Source organism: Hippocampus comes, unplaced genomic scaffold (assembly GCF_001891065.2).
Source record: "Hippocampus comes isolate QL1 unplaced genomic scaffold, H_comes_QL1_v1.1 scaffold22, whole genome shotgun sequence".
In the NCBI taxonomy this organism is placed as follows: Eukaryota; Metazoa; Chordata; class Actinopteri; order Syngnathiformes; family Syngnathidae; genus Hippocampus; species Hippocampus comes.
Window position 1 is genome coordinate 4,759,270 of NW_017806175.1, and position 19,568 is coordinate 4,778,837.

Sequence of the window (19,568 nt, forward strand, 5' to 3'; positions counted from 1 at the left end):
CATTTAAAAAAATTTTTAAAGGTGTATACTCGTCACAGACATCACATACATACATTCGCGTTAATGTATATTTTATTTTAAAAAATATTTTAATTAACTAGCCGACGAGCAACTGGTGAACGCCGGTAGAACCCGGAAGAAGATCCGCCCCACGTGATTGGATCACATTCAGGTTGCCAGGTTTGCATAATGTGTAAGAGGTCTGACACTTGCTCGTCATCATGACCCACAATCAACATCCACTGCACAGCACCGTCTCCAGCCGAGGACCTGACCGGCTGCTCTCGCTGTCCTGCTCCACTGACAGACTGAAGTTCCTTCCCCCACCTCAGGCGACTTTTTGATTCCACCTTGGGAGGGAAACACTAATATCACCTCGACTGTGTTCTATCCACATTTTGCCCCATAATTGCCATACACCTTATTGCATACCTGAAGACTTTTTGGAATTATGACTTTTATTTCTGTCTGAAATCTTGATGTTTGATAGATTTTACATTTAAGTTTCATTTAGATATGTTTGATCGTAAATATTTGAGTAATTTTCATATCCATAGGGAGTGCTGTTGAGAAAGGAGAGGCTTTAGTTTGCCAGCAGCTTAAGATGAAAAAAAAATTAACAACAGTACCAATTTGGCAGTCCAGTTTAAAATCATTGTCCAACTTGAAATGTGATTACAATTTAAAAATAATACACACATGGTACGTTTGCCTTACCTGACATAGTTTAGAATTGCCAAAAGTAACAAAATATGCATTCTACGATGAAAAAATATGCATTCGAAAAGTTTTTAGTTTTAGAATCCAACCTCCGCTAATAATTAATAGAGAGACAGTTGGTAAAATGTCCCGAGAGAGGGAGAGAGAGAGAGAGAGAGAGAGAGAGAGAGAGAGAGAGAGAGAGAGAGAGAGAGAAAGAGGGAGAAAAGGTGGTGGATACGATGACTTAAATCTGGCAACCGTCGAGCTTCCATCTTTGATTGTGCGAAGGGCCGCGGCGAGAGCGGGGCCTCACTGCTCACTCATCTTAGCGCAACGCTGTTGCTTCCCGATAAACGGGCGTGGACGCATCAGAGAGTCCCACCGGACGACGCCGTACCGGATACCCCGAGAGAAGCCCGAAGCCACCAAGACAGTTTGGTCTGCGAAACGCGGACGTGGACTCGGACGCCGTCGCAACCGACGAGCCGAGCGAGCTAACTAGCCAGAGCGGGGGTAACCAGCTTTTGTAATCCGCCGGCGAGATATCCAAAACTCGCCCCGCCGCTGCGAGCATTAAAAGCAAGGATTAACCCCCCCAAAAAAAGTAAAAAGGACAAAAGCAAGCACCGGCACTGGCAGGTAAGACTACCGCGGCCGAATGCAAAATGTCAAGTGTTTTCCCCCCCAGTAAGTGTTAGCTTGCCGCTGCTAGCACGCTTTCGGCCACTGGTTAGGGGCTCAACGAGGATGTGATGGCGACTCGTGAGAAGCGAAACCACGTTCAACCCAGTCAAACGGCAGCGGCCTGCTCTGAAACCACACCACTCGCCCTCACATAATTCATATTATCCAACAAATCCGGTCAGTTTTGCACAAGCATTCATAACGTGCCAGTTTTGCGTGCCGTAATTGTGCCCACCCACACGGTTGTGATTTTAGCCAGGAGGGCCTGCGCCGTGCACCGGCATGAGACACTCACCCGCAACCGGTGGTGACGGCTAGGCTAGCTGTTGAGCTCACGAACACAACGAACCACAACGTTAAAATTGCACCTTTTTATTTCATCGTCGCCGCCATCTTATGGAGTCAATCCATTGTAACGGATTGCCTTGCAGGCGAATGACTTTCAAAGGGGAGAAGGAATGTGTGGGCTGGGATGGGGAGGGTCCCTGTCGATGTCACTTTGACAATGAGGCTTCACGGTAGTTGAACGTGAGGAAGGAATCTTAATGCTTTCTGATTGATTGGTCACTCAATTACTAAGAGACAACTTGGGCCATTCTCAAAATGAAGGTAAAATGACACCATGAGATCAAAGTCATAAAGTTGCAAAGTCTTCATGTTGCAAGTTGTAATGTTAGTAAAACAAAGTATAATGTTTGATTGTCACAATTTGAAGCAGTGTTGCGAGAGAAAATGCCAGTCATGATATGAGAAGTTGTAATGTTATCAGGATAAAGTCAAAAGGAGTTGAGATTGAACTCAGTGATTGGAATGAAATGAGTGACGTAATGTTATCAGATAAAAGTTAGAATGTTAATAAAGTATAAAACCGATAATTAGGGAAAAAAATAACCCAAAAAAGTCTTCAAAACACACTGATAAACCTTCAGGGTTAAAATAAAAAACGAGTCAAGGGCGCGACCCACTTAAGTCAGTGTCTAACGGAATGAAATGAGTAATGTTATCAGATAAAATTTAGAATGTTAAAAGAATAAAGTATAAAACTGATAATTAGGGGGAAAAAATAACCCAAAAAAGTCTTCAAAACACGCTGATAAACCTTTAGGGTTAAAATAAAAAATGAGTCAAGGGCGCGACCCACTTAAGTCAGTGTCTAATTATCGGAAAAGCTTTCATTTATTACTTGAAGTGATGCCAACGACACACACTGCAACTGACCAGTAACTAATAAATTACCTGCGTATGTGTGTGACTTAGCTTCAAAGCTGTTTCTTTCTCACTGCCGCCACTTATTACACATTTAAAACCTTAACTATATTTAAGACATGAGAAAGCACACTCATAACAATGGGAGGGTGTGGTGTACTCAGACTGCCCAGTACAGCATAGCTCACACGACCATATTTCCACAAACTAGGTTTTCTAAGGTGTCGCATGATTGTTATTAAAAAAAAAAAAAAAACGCCGTAATTCTGCCTTATTTTCTTAGGAGCTGGTTCCGGTGGCTAGGCCAAAGGACCAGACTCAATGAGTTTCCAGCGAAATGTCCGAGAAGTCAGGGCAGAGCACCAAGGCAAAGGATGGCGGCAAAACCAAGTATGCGACCCTTAGCCTCTTCAACACCTACAAGGGCAAGTCTTTGGAAACCCAGAAGACTGCAGGTAGGAACCTCGCCTTGCGCCTCCTTCCACGCCGCAGGCTCTTTTGTCTGTATGACTGTCGAGAACTCTAATGGCCTCCTCCTTTGTGCACCAGTCGCTGCTAGACATGGGCTACAAAGTTTGGGTAAAGTTGCTGCCAGCAGGCGCATGCCCCCTCCGGCCAACTTGCCCAGTCTGAAAGCGGAGAACAAGGGCAACGACCCAAACGTTAACATTGTCCCCAAAGACGGCAGCGGCTGGGCATCCCGGACCGAGGCAGGAGACGAGAGGTACCATCTTCTCTTTTCATTTTCGAGGGTACTTTGAAAAGTTTGTCTTTGGAACCTTTTGCCTTGAATTTTGAATTTCTACCCCAGGCAACAAGAAACGCCCCCACCCCAAGCCAAACCAGCAGTAGTCCCGCCTCAAGAGGCTCCCACGGGGGGAAGCCGCTCATGGGCAAATAGTAAGCAGACGCAGTTAGATGGTAAGAGAGCCAATTATTTGAATACAAACCATTAAAAAAAACATTAAAAAGTACATTTTCATAATATATCCCCTTTATATTTTTAAAATGGTCTTGATAATGTGTATTGTGATGGCATAGGAGCTCCTCGCGTGAGCAGCCACTTCCATCAGGAATTCCCTAGCTTGCATGCCGCCAGCGATGGGGAGAAAGACGGCCAGCACGAGGAGGACGAGGAGCCATACGGACCGGGCCCCAGCCTCAGACCTCAAAGTATGGCCGTGGCTGTGCATTTTAGATGTCGCTTATTGTTTGTTTGGAGTCACGGGCCGCCTAATAAAGCGTTCCCTTTGTCAGATGTCGGCAGTTGGCGTGAAGGTGGCGGGAGGAATTTGAACACCGCGTCTAGCCCCTCTGAAATGGACAACAGGCCCCCAGAGGAGGGAGGTACCGGCCCCGGGGGAGGTGCCGGCCCCGATGCCTCCTCGACGCACGAGGATGCCGACGAGGCCGGCCGAAACAACTCGGCTGATAGCCAGAGGGAAAAGAGGGATGGCAGGGACAAACTGCAGCCCTCCGGCCCCTCTCAGCCTAAACTTAATGGGGGTCAGCAGCCACCTGCGGGCATGCATTCCCACTTTGACCCCACCTTCAGGAGCATGATGCCACCCTATGTACGTCTGGTACGGCAGCGTTAAACCATTCCGCCGGTTCCGTCTCACCTTTGTCGTATTTTTCCCGTTTCAGATGTTTCATGCTTATCCTCAAGTGTCACAAGGGCCGAGGCAAGCCAACATCCGATACACTTTGGCGCAAGATGGCGTCAGGTGGGTTCCTTCGTGAAAGGTGGTGTTTTTTCATTTTTGTGAAAGCCATTTCAGAATCACCGTTTGTTACTCACGCTGTGATAAATGAATCGTTTTTTGCGGGGCCTTACCATGGCCGAAAACTCCTCCCCAAAAATTTCAAGCATTTGTCTCCTGATTATCCCGGTCAAGTCGACCATTGTGGTTTGAAGTAGTGGAGAGCATATCTGTCTGTTTAATCCAGGTGTGGGCAATTCATTTTGCAAAGGGGCCATGTGAGAAACTGGAAGCTAACATGCTGACCTCAACTTTATTCTGTTATTTTTTATGTATTTAGAAGAAGCATATTGTTTCAATGAATTACTGTGTGTGTATACATGGTGTATGTATTGTTCTAATCAGGAAATGCCCCTCCCCCTCCCCACCCCAGAAAAGTGCCAGGGTGGTCGGAAAAGACACTAAATATAGCGAAAGCTCGCTAATTTGTTGCTGTTGCTCATACTTTTGTGCACAGAAAATAAAAAGACTGCTTTCAAAATAAAAGGACTTCATAGTTTACATTACACTTTGACTTCATTGTCATTGTGAGAGTCAAATCTGGGAATGGGAACGGGGCTGGATGTGCGACCCCCAGGGCTCTACATTGCCTGGGTCTGGTTTAACCACGAGTCCAACTTGGTGCCATTTCAACAAGCTCCAATTAGGGAATTTGCCTAAATGAGCCCCAAACGAAAGCCGGTATCGCAGCCAGCTTGTTGAGGCTAAATTTGCAAAGCTCTTTTTCTGCCTACTGCATGTCATCAAATGTGGGCAGTGCTTGGCGTCAAAGTCATCACTGCTCCGTTTTAATTTCTCAACCGTTCTTGAAGAGGGGTGAGTTGTTCTTGTCGATATGGTAACTTGAATGAACTATTTCCCTTCAGGGCTCCTCGCTCAGCACGACCGCAGCAGCCACCGCCCCAAGCGTGGCTCCAGGACCCAGACCGACCTTCGATCGTAAGCGCAACGGAGCTCAAAGAGCTGGACAACTTGGACACCGATACTGATGAAGGCTGGGCCGGTCAGTAAAAGCAATGCATTTGAATAAGTCGTGTCCTCGTGTCCTGGCCCAACTTAACATTTATCATCCACGCTACGTTCCAGGAGCTCAGATGGAGGTGGACTATACGGAGAAGCTCAACTTCAGTGATGATGAGGAGAACCAAGCTGCTAAAGAAAAAGGCGAAAACTGGCAAGTGTTTTGGAAGTTCCATCAGTTACCTCATAATTTACTGGGTATTTGCAGTCTCTTGCTTACAATTAAAAGAAAATCAAATATTGTCCCATAAATCGCATCCCTAACTCGCGTATAGAAAAAATATACAAGTACTGAAAAAAAGGCCGTGTTGACGTGCTGATTTTAAGTCAAGAAGTAAACCATCTTTTGAGGAATACTTAGAGCTAAAAGTATTTCAAGCACGGTCTTATTAATTGTTGTTTCTTTTGAGCTCACAAAACCCACACAGATTCATAGTTGGACCCATAGCAAAGAGCTTAACAGCGAAAATGCTTTTGTTCGACGATCACCGGCGAGTGACGTCATTTACAGAATGCCGAGTGCCCGTCGGCCATTGTGCTGCATTGTTGATTGTCCCTTAACTGCTCTTTGCCATTTGAAAGCGCTATTTAATTAAAGTTGTATTGTTATCAAGTTGTTCGGCGAAATGCCTCGGCGCTGCGTGGCGATGCACTGTTCACTTTCAAGCAATCACTTGTTTGAGCAGCCAAAAGAAAAGAATGTCTTTTTTTTTTTTTCCTCCCAGGGAGTGGATGGGTAAAGTGGAGCGTATGAGATCGCGTCCTCCAGATGGTCAGGATAGTTCAGAGGAGCACGGTGGTAAAACATCATGGGCAGACAGTGCAGATCCCAGAGCGCCGTCGCCCGGCAGCGCGGCCCACTACAACAAAGCGGCTACCCTGCAAGACTACCAGGTAGTAATGCATTGCGTGCACACTTAAATCGCAATCAATATCTGCTGTTGTATGTGTTCCCTAGGGCGGCTCTCGTGCAAGTAGTGGCGGCGCTCCGCGCGGCAGCAAACCAGCAGTCGCGCCCGCAGACGAGGACTCGGAGGCTTGGCGGCAGAAACGCAAGAAGTCATCGGAGGTTTCCGAAGCCGTGGAACGCGCGAGGCGCAGGAGAGAGGAAGAGGAGCGGAGAATGGAAGAGCAGCGCCTCGCCGCGTGCGCCGAAAAACTGAAACGGCTCAATGAAAAACATCGCCAAATGACCGAGGTTCAAGCCAGTTTGCCTCAGACCGCATGCGATGACGCTCAAGCCCCCAAAGAGGAAATTCAGTCAGCGCCTGATCCCGCGCCGAGTCCTGCACCCTCAGTTGCAGTTTTACAGCAACAGGCCTCTGTGGTACAAACTCATCTACCCGAGAGGGCAGATCGGGACGAGGCGGCGATCAAACTAGAGCAAGTCGAACCAAACGCAGAGGAAGAGGACAAGGCAGAGGTACCCCTACCTCATCGTCCCATCTCCCCTGTGCATGTGGTCTCAGCCCCCGAACCTCCGACCGAAGCCGAGAGCACCTTGGCAGAGGTCGAACCGCTTGTCGACGAGAACCAAGCTGAACGGACAACAGTGCCTATCCGAGACTATTTCAGCATGGAGGACAACAGAGGTGAGAGCAAATTGCACCAATTTTAGTGCAAGTCAGACTGTGAAAATTGATGCATTTTAAGGTAGCGGGACAATATCTTCCAAAACTTACTCTTTGGCATCCCCTGGAAAGTCAGACATAATTTTCCCCTGACACCAGTTTCACTGACGGACTCAAAATTTGGGTGCATGTCGATCAAAAGAGGACGAATGGAAAAAGTTTCAAAAATCCATGTACAAAATGGAGCCATTTTGATTTGAAGCAAGTGTTTTGGGCCAATTCCACAGCTCATACTTTGACAAACTGTTAGTACTTAGCCCCAACTTACCCCCAATTGGACGCACTTATCCTTTGTTTTCCAGCCTTTTATTGAGCCAAGACACATATTTCATCGGCTAATTTCCCACGGCACAACTAATGCTCTCTTACAGCACACTGCTTGAAAAATCACTGCCCTAGATGGATTTTTCCAGCCATTGAGTCCAAGCAAATTTTCTACATGAGAAAAAAATGCCACCGCACACCACCAAACAAAAACAATGTATGTCTTCTTGAATACTGATGATTGATTATACCGCCTGACATCAAGTGGAACACCAATGCAAAATCACTCTGCTTGCCACTATGTCGCTGGCAAAGACACATGGACAAAGATAGCTTTGGTAAGTAATTTTTGAGCCAATTAAGTGAAACAGATAATTTCCTATGGCACAGTTTAGGGATCATTTTTCATACGAGACGCTCAATTGCCAGGCTTCTGTGCCTGCGGCATCAAATGTGGACTAACCATGGCAGTGTAAGGGGCCTGTTCACCACTGCTTACGGTTGCAGTATAAAAACTGCCTCACACGTCACCTTACTTTGAGTTTTACTTTTTTTTTATTTTGCGGCTTTCTGTTTATAGTGGATGAAGCGCACCTGTCACTGCCTCATATGGACACCCCCAGCGGTGAAGATGTAGCCGTTGCACCTCCGCTGCTAGAGGGAGAGGCCACCGCTGCTATGCGCCCTTCCCTCACCTCCGGCTACTCCAAACAGTTTCAAAAATCCCTGCCACCTCGTTTCCTCAGACAGCAGGTATAATAAAAATCGAAACCGGTTTTCTTCTTTAGCGAGAGTATCATCAAATGACAATCAAGACCGGATTTGTTTTCTTTATTGGTCTCAGGAGCAAATGAAGCAGCAGCAATGGCAACAGCAGCAACAACAACAACAAAGTGGAGGCTCCGTGTCGCCATCGGGTAGTGGTGGAGTGCCAGCTACCCAACAACCACAGCAACACCGCTCAATGTATCAACCCATCGGACCCCATCACCAGCACCTGGCCTCCATGGGCTTTGACCCCCGCTGGATCATGATGCAGTCCTATATGGACCCTCGCATGATATCCGGGCGTCCACCCATGGACATGCCGACCAGCATTCACGCTGGTAACTTTGAATTAACATTTTATAGTTCGACACCATGTGATAAATGTTGCCCGCTTAGCATCCACAGCAGCTTGGCTATCCTATGTGGGGATTCCTCCCTCTGTGAACCCTACTCAAGGTTTTGTCTTTTTCCCCCCCATCAAATGAGATTTCGTTTTCCGTGCTTGGTTTTGGGGTATTAAATCAGGGGATTTTGTGAACTGTCAACTTGTTAATCCCTTTCAGACTCTTTGAGTCTTTGGTTATAAAAAGCTAAAACAAAAATTCTCGCTGTCTATGAAGGCTCACTTTCGAAAGGGAGTCTCCCGGACATCGGCGGCGCTGGCAGTTGCCTATGGCGGGTAACATCATGACTTAATGTTTTCACAGATGAAGTAGAAATGCTGCAGTTGTTTGTTTCAGGTTTTATAAAATCATTTTTTCTTTCTATACACGTATTTGTAATTGTCATGTTTGTACTGCATTACATGTTCATGTTTTTACATCTAGAAATGTTCATACTCTATTATCCATCGCCATTTTATTAGAAATGGTTACAGTGAACTATTATAATGTACAAACGCCCTCCAGAGACTGTTTTTAAAGAAAAGCGACAAGCAAAAAAAAGACTTTTAGCGCACTTATTGGAGACATTGAGGCCGGAGCATCTGTATTCCAAATGAGGGGTGCCAAGCCACAACTTAGCTGTAAAACCTCCCCCCTAAATAATTTTACATTCAATTGACTGACAAACACTCCAGAGATCAAAGTATTCGTACACACAATGCTATTTTCACACGACTCTTTTAAGCAAACTGCAAAATCATTTTCTCCCTCCTGAACCTCTCCAGGGAGGATGCCGCCGAAGCAGATTGCGCGCAGAGAGCCGGGGGACAATTCAAGCTCCAGCTCCGACTCCTTTGACCACTTGACTCGACCCATCCGCGAGCATGGCCTGCCGCCTGATTCAAGGATGGTGTGGGGCTCCGACCCGTACCCACCGTCGGAACCACTGCCGTCTGTAACTCCTCCTAAAGGGCGCGATGAGAGCAAGGAGCCGAGGTACCCAAAGAAAATGAGAGAATGGTTAAACTTTCATGTACTGATGTCTAACCGTGTGCTTCTCTCATTTTTAGGATTGATTCTGGTTTAGATTTGGAAAGGGGTCTACCGTCATTGTATCCGCAGGAACACAGCGCATTGGACTCCCGCAAGAATAACTTCTTTAGGGACCCACCTGAACCCATACCAGCCTTTTCACAGAGCCCGGATGATGTGCCCGGATCTATAGACCGGGTTCCCGTCACCTCCAGCTTCGACCCCGATGAGTCTGGGCTGCCGAGTGGGGAAGAAGTTGAAGCACTAGGAAAAGCTATGCTACAGAGAAGCGTCTCCCAGGGCTCCTGTCACTCGCTGAAGCTCGATGAGCCCAGGTTTGATGGGCTACCACTGGGAAGCAAAGCACTAGAACTGCAGGACTCAGGCGACCGGGCCGACGAAAAGCCTCAGAACGAACTCTTCACACCCGCCACGTTGACCAACAACAGGGCCACACCACCCGCCGACGGACTACACAAACCGGAGAAGCTGCCTCTACCTGTTCCCAGCAAGCAGAAGGCTGAGCTACGCTGGGGTGGGAGGCCCGGCCGCAGAGAAGGACCGGGGGGAGAGAGACCCCTCCGCAGGTCTGGACCAATCAAGAAGCCTGTTCTGAGAGATATGAAAGAAGAGCGAGAGCAAAGAGAAGAGAGAGAAAAGCGCCATGAGAGAGGAGAAAGAGGGGACAGGACTAAAAAGGACCAGTGCTCCAAAACTCCCTCTGTGGCTGCGGCTGTCTCTGCTGCCGCGGTCGCCGCCGCCGCCGCTGCTGCTGTAGCTACCGCAGCATCTGAAGGCTCCAGAGCACAAGGCGAGTGCAAGAGGGAAGCTGCTGAGGCTGAAGAAACACCGATTGGCCTTGCTAAAGCCAGAGAGTCCCTAACATCTTCTGGGGTTCCGACGTCTTCCTCTCAGGAGGATAAGGTTGAAAAACCACTCGGCAATGAAAAGCACCCAGAACCGAAACTGCCCACCAGAAAGGAGTCTAATATCGCCCTCCGTAACTACAGACGCGAGGAGAGGGAACGCGACCGTGAGCGGGACAAAGAAATGGACAGGGACAGAGACAGGGAGTGGCCGGTCGACGCCAATTTCAAAGGTCGCGGTCGAGGAGAGTATTACTCCAGAGGGCGGAGCTTCCGTGGGACGTACAGTGGCCGAGGAAGAGGAGGTCGTGGTCGGAGCCGAGAGTACCCGCACAGAGAACCCCGGTCCCGTTCAGATCTATCTTCTGGAGCGGTGGCTTTCCGTAACAGGGAGGAAAGCGAGACGCGCAGCGAGAGCTCTGACTTTGAGGTTATACCAAAGCGCAGGCGCCGACGCGGCTCAGACACGGACTCCGAAAGTGAGGGTGGAAGGGAGTCCGCCAGTGATACCGGCCCATCTGATCGCGAGCCTAGCGCCAAGCCGAGCCGCACTCTTCGACGTGATTTCCTCGGTGAGGTGCGTTCTGGCCTCCACAAGCCAGGCTTTGGACCACCGCACATGGCGGAGAAAGTGGGATCGAGATTAGATGATGAAGGCAGGCCCAAACCAGGGTTTCTACCTAAAGGTGAGCCTTCTCGGCGGGGAAGAGGTGGGTTGTATAGTAGACGAGGTGGAGCCAGGGATCGTGGAGCCCCTCGCTCCGCCCCTCTTAGAAGACCAGCCAGAGAATCCTCATCTCAGTGGCCTTCCAAGCCCATGGAGACATTCAGACCTGAGGACATGGAGTCCACATCAAGATACGACCATCCGCCGTCGGATCGACGGCCACCGAGATCTGACAGCAAGAAATTCATGGACGGCGGCCCTCAGAGCAGCAGAGAACGACCTCGCCGATCCAGACCGGCAAGACCCCCACGGCAAGATAAACCTCCCCGCTTCCGTCGGCTAAAGGAACGTGAGGCTGCAGTGCTGGCAAGTGGCAATCCAGGCCCAAGTTGCCCTGTGTCTCTACCCCCTGTCCCTGCTCCTGCTACCGCTGCCATGTCCGCACCTGCATCCGTCTCTCCGGCCTTATCGAGAGCACCAGGAACTCCCGTGACTGTCCCTGCAGAAGCAGCAGCCCCGGCGGCTGCACACAACCTCCCTGCTCCCCACGACGGGCCCTTCACCGAGACGGGCGGTGCCCCCGCCGCCGTCGCTGCAGCCGGGACAAAGTCCCCCGACTTGTCCAACCAGAATTCGTCTGATCAAGCCAACGAAGAATGGGAGACGGCCTCTGAGAGCAGCGACTTCAATGAGAGGAGAGAGCGAGAGGAGAGGCGGGGAGCACAGGAGGCTGCAGGCAACGCGACCGCCACCCCTGCGCCTGCGCCCCTTCAACGCTCTCTGACTCCTAGTAAAAGCCCCCCAGAGGGAGTCGTCTCACCCAAACGAGATGGAGCCGCTGCTGGCAAGAGGAGCTTCTCCAGCCAGAGGCCTATTGAGCGACAGAACCGAAGAGGTAACAGTGGAGCCAAACCAGGTCGCAGCTATGGTGGGCCCAAGGGGGACAGAAGAGGCGGTGCCAAAGGTGGCCGCAAAGGGTGAGTTTGCAGTCATGCCCACGGGACTGTCCTGGCTCATACTGAGGCAGTGAGGGAAAAAATAAATAAATCACAGCTTCTGGGCATGCCTCATCAGTTTTTTATGTAAACTTATTCATTGCGGAACCTTCAGATAGTGCACACGTTCACTTCCTAATTCCTTTTTTCAATTCAGCCCTGGCGTTCAGCAAAGCTCTGATGGAACCGCATCAGCCTCTGGATCGTCGAGGTCTGCCAAAGATCAGGCTGCACGACGCAAAGATGAGGTCAAGCTGGCTGTCAAGAAGCCCAAAGAGAATGCGCTCTCGCAGTTTGACCTCAACAATTATGCCAGTGAGTCAGCAAGTTTTTTTCCCCCCTTTAAAAAAAAAAACTAAATACCAATGTCCATTGTCATAGGCGTGGTCATCATCGATGACCACCCTGAGGTCACCACTACAGATGACCCGCAGTCCAGCACCAATGACGACGGATTCACGGAAGTGGTCTCGCGCAAGCAACAAAAACGTCTCCAGGATGAGGAGAAGCGGAAGAAGGAAGAGCAAACTACTCAGGTAGGAAGACGGAGATATTATAATTAGATTGTGTGAAGGCTCTCTCGCTGTTCATTATTATTACGATGAAGCCCCGTGCTTTTTCTTTCGATCTATTTTTATCCAGTATAGAAAAAACAAAACCACAGTCTCGTGTGTGTTTTCAACATCTGACGTGTATTCTGTCATTATAATACTGATGCTGTGCTTTCAGAATTGGGGTAAAAAAGGTTCGGGCGACAAGAGCAGAGGTGGCGGAGGAAAGTTGCCTCCAAGATTTGCTAAAAAGCAATCCTCACAGCAGCAACAACCGCAACAGCACCAGGCCTCCTCACAATCTCAACCCGCAGCACCAGCTTCCACCCCTCAAGTCCAGCAACAACCTGCCATCTCCGCCCCCCAGCATCCTCATCTCGCACCCGCTCAGCCAGCCGCATCACCCCAAACCCTGGAAGGAACGGTGCCCTCCGTGCCGGCCGCAACTGTGGAATTTACCTCAAAGAGCCTACCCCCCACCACAGCCAACGCACAAACGCACGGCAATCTGGGTACCGAGCTCTGGGAGAAGAAAGTAGCTGCCACGGCTGGCCTCCCCGATGTCAAAAAGCGTACGTTGTTGACACTTCTGCTCCTTGTTTTTAAAATCTTGACTGTTGGGCTCAGGTAATCGCTCTTAATTTTCTTGGCAGTGGGTCCCATCAGCCCTCCTCAGCCTCCTTCTGTGAGTGCCTGGAACAAACCTCTGACCTCCTTTACCGGCACAGTCTCCTCTGAGGTTGGTTTGGCGTACCGTTGAGTCAACCTTCCCTCCTCTGCACCTGCAGTTCCGATAGTCAGGGACACTTTGGTGTCAGACTTACGTCACCAATTTTGGGACTTCTGTGGGAGACTTCGGTGTCAGACTTACGTCACCAATTTTGGGACTTCTGATACTGATAACAAAGGCTCAAAGTGATTGTGCAGTCATGCCTGTTTACATTTGATCATCAGTATTTTCAAGGAAGTGGGCCTTTGTGTGTGTTGGTGGGGGGGGGTTGTATACAAACATAGCAACCCCCTAAAATGCATTGTTGCTGTCTGCCTATTATTCTCCGTCAGGGCGGAAAATCTGGTGCAGAGGGTGGCGTGGAGTTGGCCATCGATAGTATTCAGTTCGGGGCGCCGTCGTCCGCAGGCAGTACGGACAGCGACGGCGTTCCCACTTTGCTCGAGACCACCACAGACAACAAGCTTCCTGCCCCTAAAGAACAAAGACAGAAACAACCTCGCGCTGGACCCATCAAAACGCAGAAGGTAACCATCTGCGCGTATAAGATTTGTGAAAAGGAATTTTGTCCTGTTGAGCACATTCTTTCAAATAGTTGCCATCCCTCCATTTGTCACAGACATTAAATGCATCATTTTCCATGAGGGAACCTGATTTGTCACAGCAGCAATATTCGCACACATAGTCTTGTATTGATTTAGTACTGGGACCAAGAAAGTACAACCAAAAAGTGCAGCACTAAATGGGGATTAACAGGAATTCTAATCTAGTAAGTAACCAATTAAATTCTAGTTATGGAACGGTGGTATTTCTAGTATATAATATTAATAACACAGTGCTATATACTGAGTAGAAATAGAACCGATTTTTGCCATGTACCGATAGGTAACGTTTAAAACTTAAGCAAATTAAGGAAAAAATCATGAAATGTTAAAATGCTAGCAATACTTACCATTTGGAGAACAAGTACAGACTGTCATACATTTTAATAATATAGCTGTGTATTGTCTGTATGCTTTGAAATAATTGCCTGTTGATCCTTGCAGAACCTATTGACGCATATAAACTGATCAGATCAATTAGTGTAGTTCCTGCACGGTATAAAAGATCTTGCGTCACGTGACTATGGACGTCTGTAATCATCATTTTAAAGGACTGTTGAGCCTCCAGTAGAAAATTGTCGTATGATTGCTCCTGGGTTATATATTCAGTCTGCCTCATTTCTTACCTTTTCGCCATAATAGTCCTTCTTATCGTTTTAAAATACTCTTTGAGTTTGACAAGTTGTCGGTTAATATCGTTGCCAAAAAAAAAAAAAAAGGTCCGGATATCCTAATCTAACTGCCCAAATCGATTGGTTCCTTCAGCTCCCCAACATGGAGCCAGTCGAGACCAAGGAGTACAAGCCAGGTCCGATTGGCAAAGAGCGCTCCTTGAAGAACCGCAAGGCAAAAGACGCCCGAGGTGGCGAGGGTGAGGGGATGGAGGCGGGAGTGCCGGGAGGAGGTGTCGTCAGCAGAACTGCCGCATCCAGTCCCCCCACCAGTGACGCGGCGGTCGCCGAGCTGGGCGGAGACATCGAGGGCATGATCACGGTGCCCTCGGCAGAGTACACCAGCAACTCCAAGGTAATATTCCTACAATCTCTCTCGGCTTGTGCGTTATTGAGATGTAGCTGAAAAGTTTGCGGTGTGTTTTTCGTTCTCAGGAATCTGTTACAGACTACACCACACCCTCTTCCTCGCTCGCTGACAGTGTTCCAACTGGAAACAATAAAATGGAAGAGAGTCTGGTCGCCAATGTGAGTGTCCATGTAGCCTTTTAACCCAGAGACAACCAAACATCGAAACGGAGTAGGCTGTGTCCATGTATTAAATTTTTGTTTAAATTTCTGTTTTATTTTTATTTTTTATTTTTTTGGCCTCATCTTGTCGACTTCCCTGCCACTGGTCTAAATGTGGCCCCTTGGGCTCAAAATGTGTGCCACCTTGGTCACGTTAATGCGCGATAGAATATGCGTCCTGTTAAAATGCTGGTACAACTTTGTTTTTCTGGGTTCTTCTCAGGTGGCACTACCACACTCGTTACCGCTTCCTCGACGAGAGACCTTGCAGCAGAACTCCCCTCTCAGCACCGTCTCCCCCGCCACCGTTGACTTAACACTAAAGGTATACACACTCATCATCACTGTATGATGTCAGGAACCTCGATTAACAAGCAGGAAGCTCTTCAAAAATTGTGTCTTGAAGCTGTTGCCCCCCCCCCCCTTTTTTTTTTTTTTTTTTTTTGTGCCTCAGATGGAGTCTGCTCGCAAAGCGTGGGAGAACTCGCCGAGCCTGGAGAAAAACTCTCCGGTCACCACGTCCTCCTCACCCATCACCTCCTGCGCGTCTTCGTACTCATTCTCCTCAGCGTCCATGCCGCAGATCCCCGTGGCCTCCGTCACCCCCAGCACATCGCTTTCCGGTAACCGATGCCGAAATCGACCCGCAAAAAAAAAGTCTCCTGGGCACACCAGTGGATCCTTTTTGATTGTTCTGTAGTCATTAAGGTGGGACAGCGTGTTGCCAGAGTAACCGTGGGGCTGTTTCAGATGCAACCAAGCTGACGAACAGTAGCTGGTTGAACTGCATTGCTCTCACACTAGCATTAAATGTTAAAAATTTAAAATTCTGAATGCTTGAAGAGCTCTGGATTGAATTCTAAAGTGAAAGCCCGCCAATTTGCGAATATGCTTATTCACATTTTAAAATTTGCACCCCCCCATCCCCGGTCATACAGGTTCGGGCACCTACACGACATCGTCCCTCAGCACCAAGACCACCACGGCCTCGGATCCCCCCAACATCTGCAAGGTGAAGCCCCAGCAGCTGCAGAGTGGGAGCCTGACCTCCGGTGGTACCGGCGGCGGCGTCGGCGGCTTTTCCCAACTGGGCTGTGTGCCCCCACTGCTGCCCCAGCAGCAGCAGACCCCACAGGTTTATGTGTCTCAGTCTGCAGCAGGTGAGACCGACACGCTACGGAGAGCACCTCCACTTTTTTTTTTTTTTTTGAACCATTAGCCATTTATCCAGGTTCTGCAGCTCAGATTCCGGCCTTCTACATGGACACTAGCCATCTTTTCAGCACCCCACACCCACGCTTGGCTCCTCCCTCTTTGGCGCAGCAGCAAGGCTTTCAGCCCGGCCTCTCGCAGGTAAGCAAAGTCGTCGAATACGGTTGACATCAAGTGCTGCACGGTGTCGTCGTGTCCTCTTGTTCCGTCAGTTTACTCTAATTGACATCGTCAACTTTTATTGCGCTGCAGAGTTGGATTTCAATTGTAGTAACCTAACGTCCACCATGGCGACTACATTTTCATGGTCATTACTTTGTCAGTGAGCACAGGGACTCAAAGAATAAAACATTTCCCTCTAAGCTTCGATGCACACCCCTAATGTATGTATGTCCATGTATGTATGTATTTATGCATACAGTATATGTGTAAATCAAATGGCGAAACAGTAAGTACCCCTGAGTAACTGAGCGTGCATTTCGTGCCACGTATTCTCACGTCATTGGTAAACTGGAAATATCCGACATCGGTGCAGCCGAAAAACGAAGACCCACCCATAACGCCGTCTGTCTTGATTTCAGCCAACAGCAGTGCAGCAGATACCAATCCCGATCTACGCTCCGCTACAAGGGCAGCCCCAGCACCAACACACGCACCAGGCCCAACTCGGACTCAGCGCCGGTCCTCCAGTCTCGCAGCCCCAGGACCTGTTCAGCTCCTCGCTGCAGCCGTACAGGTACTGTGCTCATTGTTGTCAGTACTGTGCTCATTCTTGTCAGGTGATGTCACGGGAGGCAGAGAAATCAGACTTAATGGGCCAATTTCAGGACTTGGGACTTTGTTAGGTAAAACTTCTGAAAGTTTTGACATGTACTTGGCGCGACCATTGTGAGCAACAAAAAAAGTTCCGTAGTTTGACAAAGTCACGAGTCCCACCCGTGGCAGGTGGTGGCTGTGATGTAAACTTCCCAAGTGTTGTTGCGTTGCTTCAGGTCTCAGCAGGCGTTCATGCAGAGCAGCCTGTCGCAGCCCTCCATGATGCTATCGGGGCCCTCGCTGCACAGCTACCCCGGCGTGCAGGCGCCCGAGCTGGGCAAGCCGCAGTCCAGCTTGGCCTACCAGCAGCCCTCCTCCACCCAGCACATCCCCATCCTGTTTGAGCCGCAGCTCAACCAGCCGTCTGGCATGGGGGGCTCCCAGCTCATTGACACCCACCTGCTGCAGGTATTGACATCCTCACACGTGACTGTTGGATTGAAGAAAAAAAAATACAGACCTGTGATGTGTGGGTTTTAGGCTCGTCAGGGGATGAGTCAGCATTCCAACATGTACTCGGGGCAGGTGCAGCAACATGGTCAAAGCAGTTACTACAGCAACACCCAGTCTCCCAGCTCTGCGATGCAGCAGGTAAAGGAGAATAGAAAGGGACCACACGTATTGTGCCGAGGTGGGCAAATGCCAGTTTTATGACTTGGGACCAGCTTGGCTGAATCTTATGAAGGACTTTGTTTTTGTATTCATGAGACTTGACCTGCCCTATGTGACTTGACAGCTCTTGCCTGTTTGCGTTTGCAAAAGAATAGATCCAATGAAAGCACATTTGCTTCCAGGTAACGGTGCCCCTGCCAGGTTCCCAGCTCTCTCTGGCCAACTTCGGCTCGGGCGGTGGGCAGCCCCTCTTGGCGATGCCGCCCACACCTCCGCAGCCGCAGCCCCCCAACATCGGCAGACAGCCACCCATCTCCCAGCCGTACCGAGGCCTCATGGGCCCCAGCCACAGTCACAGTCACAGCCACAGTCACGGTCACAGCCACAGCCACAGCATGATGCAGCCTCCTACCAGCAAGGTACTATTTACCATCCGAAACCGAGGAACACTGTATTGTGTGTGTATGGCTTCGATTTTAAAGTTGCAACATTTTGCAGATGGACATGGACCTCAAGCTGTTTGGCGGCGGTATGGATGTGAAGCCTGTAACGCCTCCAGTCAGCGCCCGGAGCACCACACCAACATCGAGCCCTTATAGGTCAAAATCCATTCGACACCATTAGACATGTACTAAATGTGTATTTTGAAGTTAGACTGCGCACCCCTTTGTGGCAGCAAAGACACGAAAGCGTCCTCAAGCACGGAGCTTGCGTTCCAAACCTCATATGTGGTCATTTTGGGGCAATGGAAATTAAGCGAACGGTTTTGAAGAAATCATGGAGAAACTATTGCTGGGGGGCCAAACTTTGAGCCCTGATCTAGGAGTTGGTGTTGTAACGATGTTTAATTCTCCATCCAGGGCAAGCTCCACCTCCCCCAGCAGCCAGTCGGCTAAGTTGAACAGCATGTTGTACCAGAAGCAGTTTCAGCCCAACTCTGGAAGCATGAGGATGACTCAGCACTTCCCCGGCCAGTTCAACCCTCAGGTGGGAACACGGCAAGATCTTAACAAACGAGACGAGCTTTCATCAAAAATGCAGACTGACTGCAGTTATACGTTTGAGCCAGTAGAGAGCGCTTGTGTACCATCACAAGGTGTTGCGTGGCTCTGAGCATGAGAAGTGAAGTGTTTCATGTTTTTGAGTCATCAAAATTCGCTGCTCACCTCTTTGTCACAATCAGCTATTTCAAATGAGCACTTCTACATAATTCTTAGGAAATCACGATGCCCCATCGCCTTTCAGCCATTTTTAGAACAGGCCCGAAGGCTCTGTGTTGTTGACTTCTGGTCTAGTATAGAGGTTTGCATTTAGTAGTAAACACACAAATTCTCAAAGACAAAATGTGGTCTTTGAGTGGCCCCCTGGGAGTCAGGCTAAAATGATTTCAAGTCAAAATGGCCTCTTGTCACGTTACTACCCTTGTTCTCTAAAGTGGAGTCTTTCACTTGTGTACTCGCAGCTGCTGTCTCAAGCCAACATGGTGTCCCCCCTCGTGCGGGCGCCTCATACTAACTCGTTCGGCGGCGGCATGCAGCGCTCGCCCATGGGCCCGCCCATGACCCCCAATGTGGGGGTGGGCATGGGAATGGGCAGCGGCAGCGGCCTCATGCCCCACCCCAGGCCTCAGCATCCCCACCACGCTCAGCACCCTCCTCCCCGGGGACCCGGTGGGCCACCCATGCCGCCCAGGGGCACGCAGGCTGCCCTGAAGGCTGAGCAGGACCTCAAGGTAAGCAGCATTTTTTTCCCCTCTTACTCTGTGTTTTTTCTTAAACACAAGCAATACAGTGAATTAGTTTGGGGGGGGGGGGGTCAATCTG

General features: G+C 49.4%; 1 protein-coding gene across 3 annotated transcripts in view; it reads left to right on the plus strand.

Moving 5' to 3' along the window:
- The first annotated feature begins 963 nt into the window (after positions 1–963).
- prrc2c (proline-rich coiled-coil 2C) overlaps positions 964–19,568 on the plus strand; it is a 21,112-nt gene continuing 2,507 nt past the window's right edge. The window contains exons 1-33 of one of the 3 annotated variants that reach the window (XM_019896514.1): positions 964–1,341; positions 2,876–3,047; positions 3,142–3,316; positions 3,404–3,513; positions 3,634–3,765; positions 3,850–4,166; positions 4,240–4,319; positions 5,222–5,358; positions 5,442–5,529; positions 6,101–6,272; positions 6,334–6,967; positions 7,851–8,023; positions 8,115–8,376; positions 9,207–9,417; positions 9,492–11,963; positions 12,139–12,296; positions 12,363–12,517; positions 12,711–13,104; positions 13,186–13,271; positions 13,595–13,789; positions 14,630–14,890; positions 14,971–15,063; positions 15,329–15,430; positions 15,560–15,728; positions 16,044–16,265; positions 16,337–16,458; positions 16,899–17,053; positions 17,310–17,541; positions 17,614–17,724; positions 17,928–18,164; positions 18,244–18,344; positions 18,606–18,732; positions 19,208–19,477. In XM_019896514.1, coding sequence (XP_019752073.1) covers positions 2,930–3,047; positions 3,142–3,316; positions 3,404–3,513; positions 3,634–3,765; positions 3,850–4,166; positions 4,240–4,319; positions 5,222–5,358; positions 5,442–5,529; positions 6,101–6,272; positions 6,334–6,967; positions 7,851–8,023; positions 8,115–8,376; positions 9,207–9,417; positions 9,492–11,963; positions 12,139–12,296; positions 12,363–12,517; positions 12,711–13,104; positions 13,186–13,271; positions 13,595–13,789; positions 14,630–14,890; positions 14,971–15,063; positions 15,329–15,430; positions 15,560–15,728; positions 16,044–16,265; positions 16,337–16,458; positions 16,899–17,053; positions 17,310–17,541; positions 17,614–17,724; positions 17,928–18,164; positions 18,244–18,344; positions 18,606–18,732; positions 19,208–19,477 — 8,271 coding nt within the window. In that variant the 5' untranslated portion in view covers positions 964–1,341; positions 2,876–2,929. The remainder of the gene's footprint in view (positions 1,342–2,875; positions 3,048–3,141; positions 3,317–3,403; positions 3,514–3,633; positions 3,766–3,849; positions 4,167–4,239; positions 4,320–5,221; positions 5,359–5,441; positions 5,530–6,100; positions 6,273–6,333; positions 6,968–7,850; positions 8,024–8,114; positions 8,377–9,206; positions 9,418–9,491; positions 11,964–12,138; positions 12,297–12,362; positions 12,518–12,710; positions 13,105–13,185; positions 13,272–13,594; positions 13,790–14,629; positions 14,891–14,970; positions 15,064–15,328; positions 15,431–15,559; positions 15,729–16,043; positions 16,266–16,336; positions 16,459–16,898; positions 17,054–17,309; positions 17,542–17,613; positions 17,725–17,927; positions 18,165–18,243; positions 18,345–18,605; positions 18,733–19,207; positions 19,478–19,568) is intronic. The other 2 variants (XM_019896516.1, XM_019896515.1) reach the window with 2 other exon arrangements.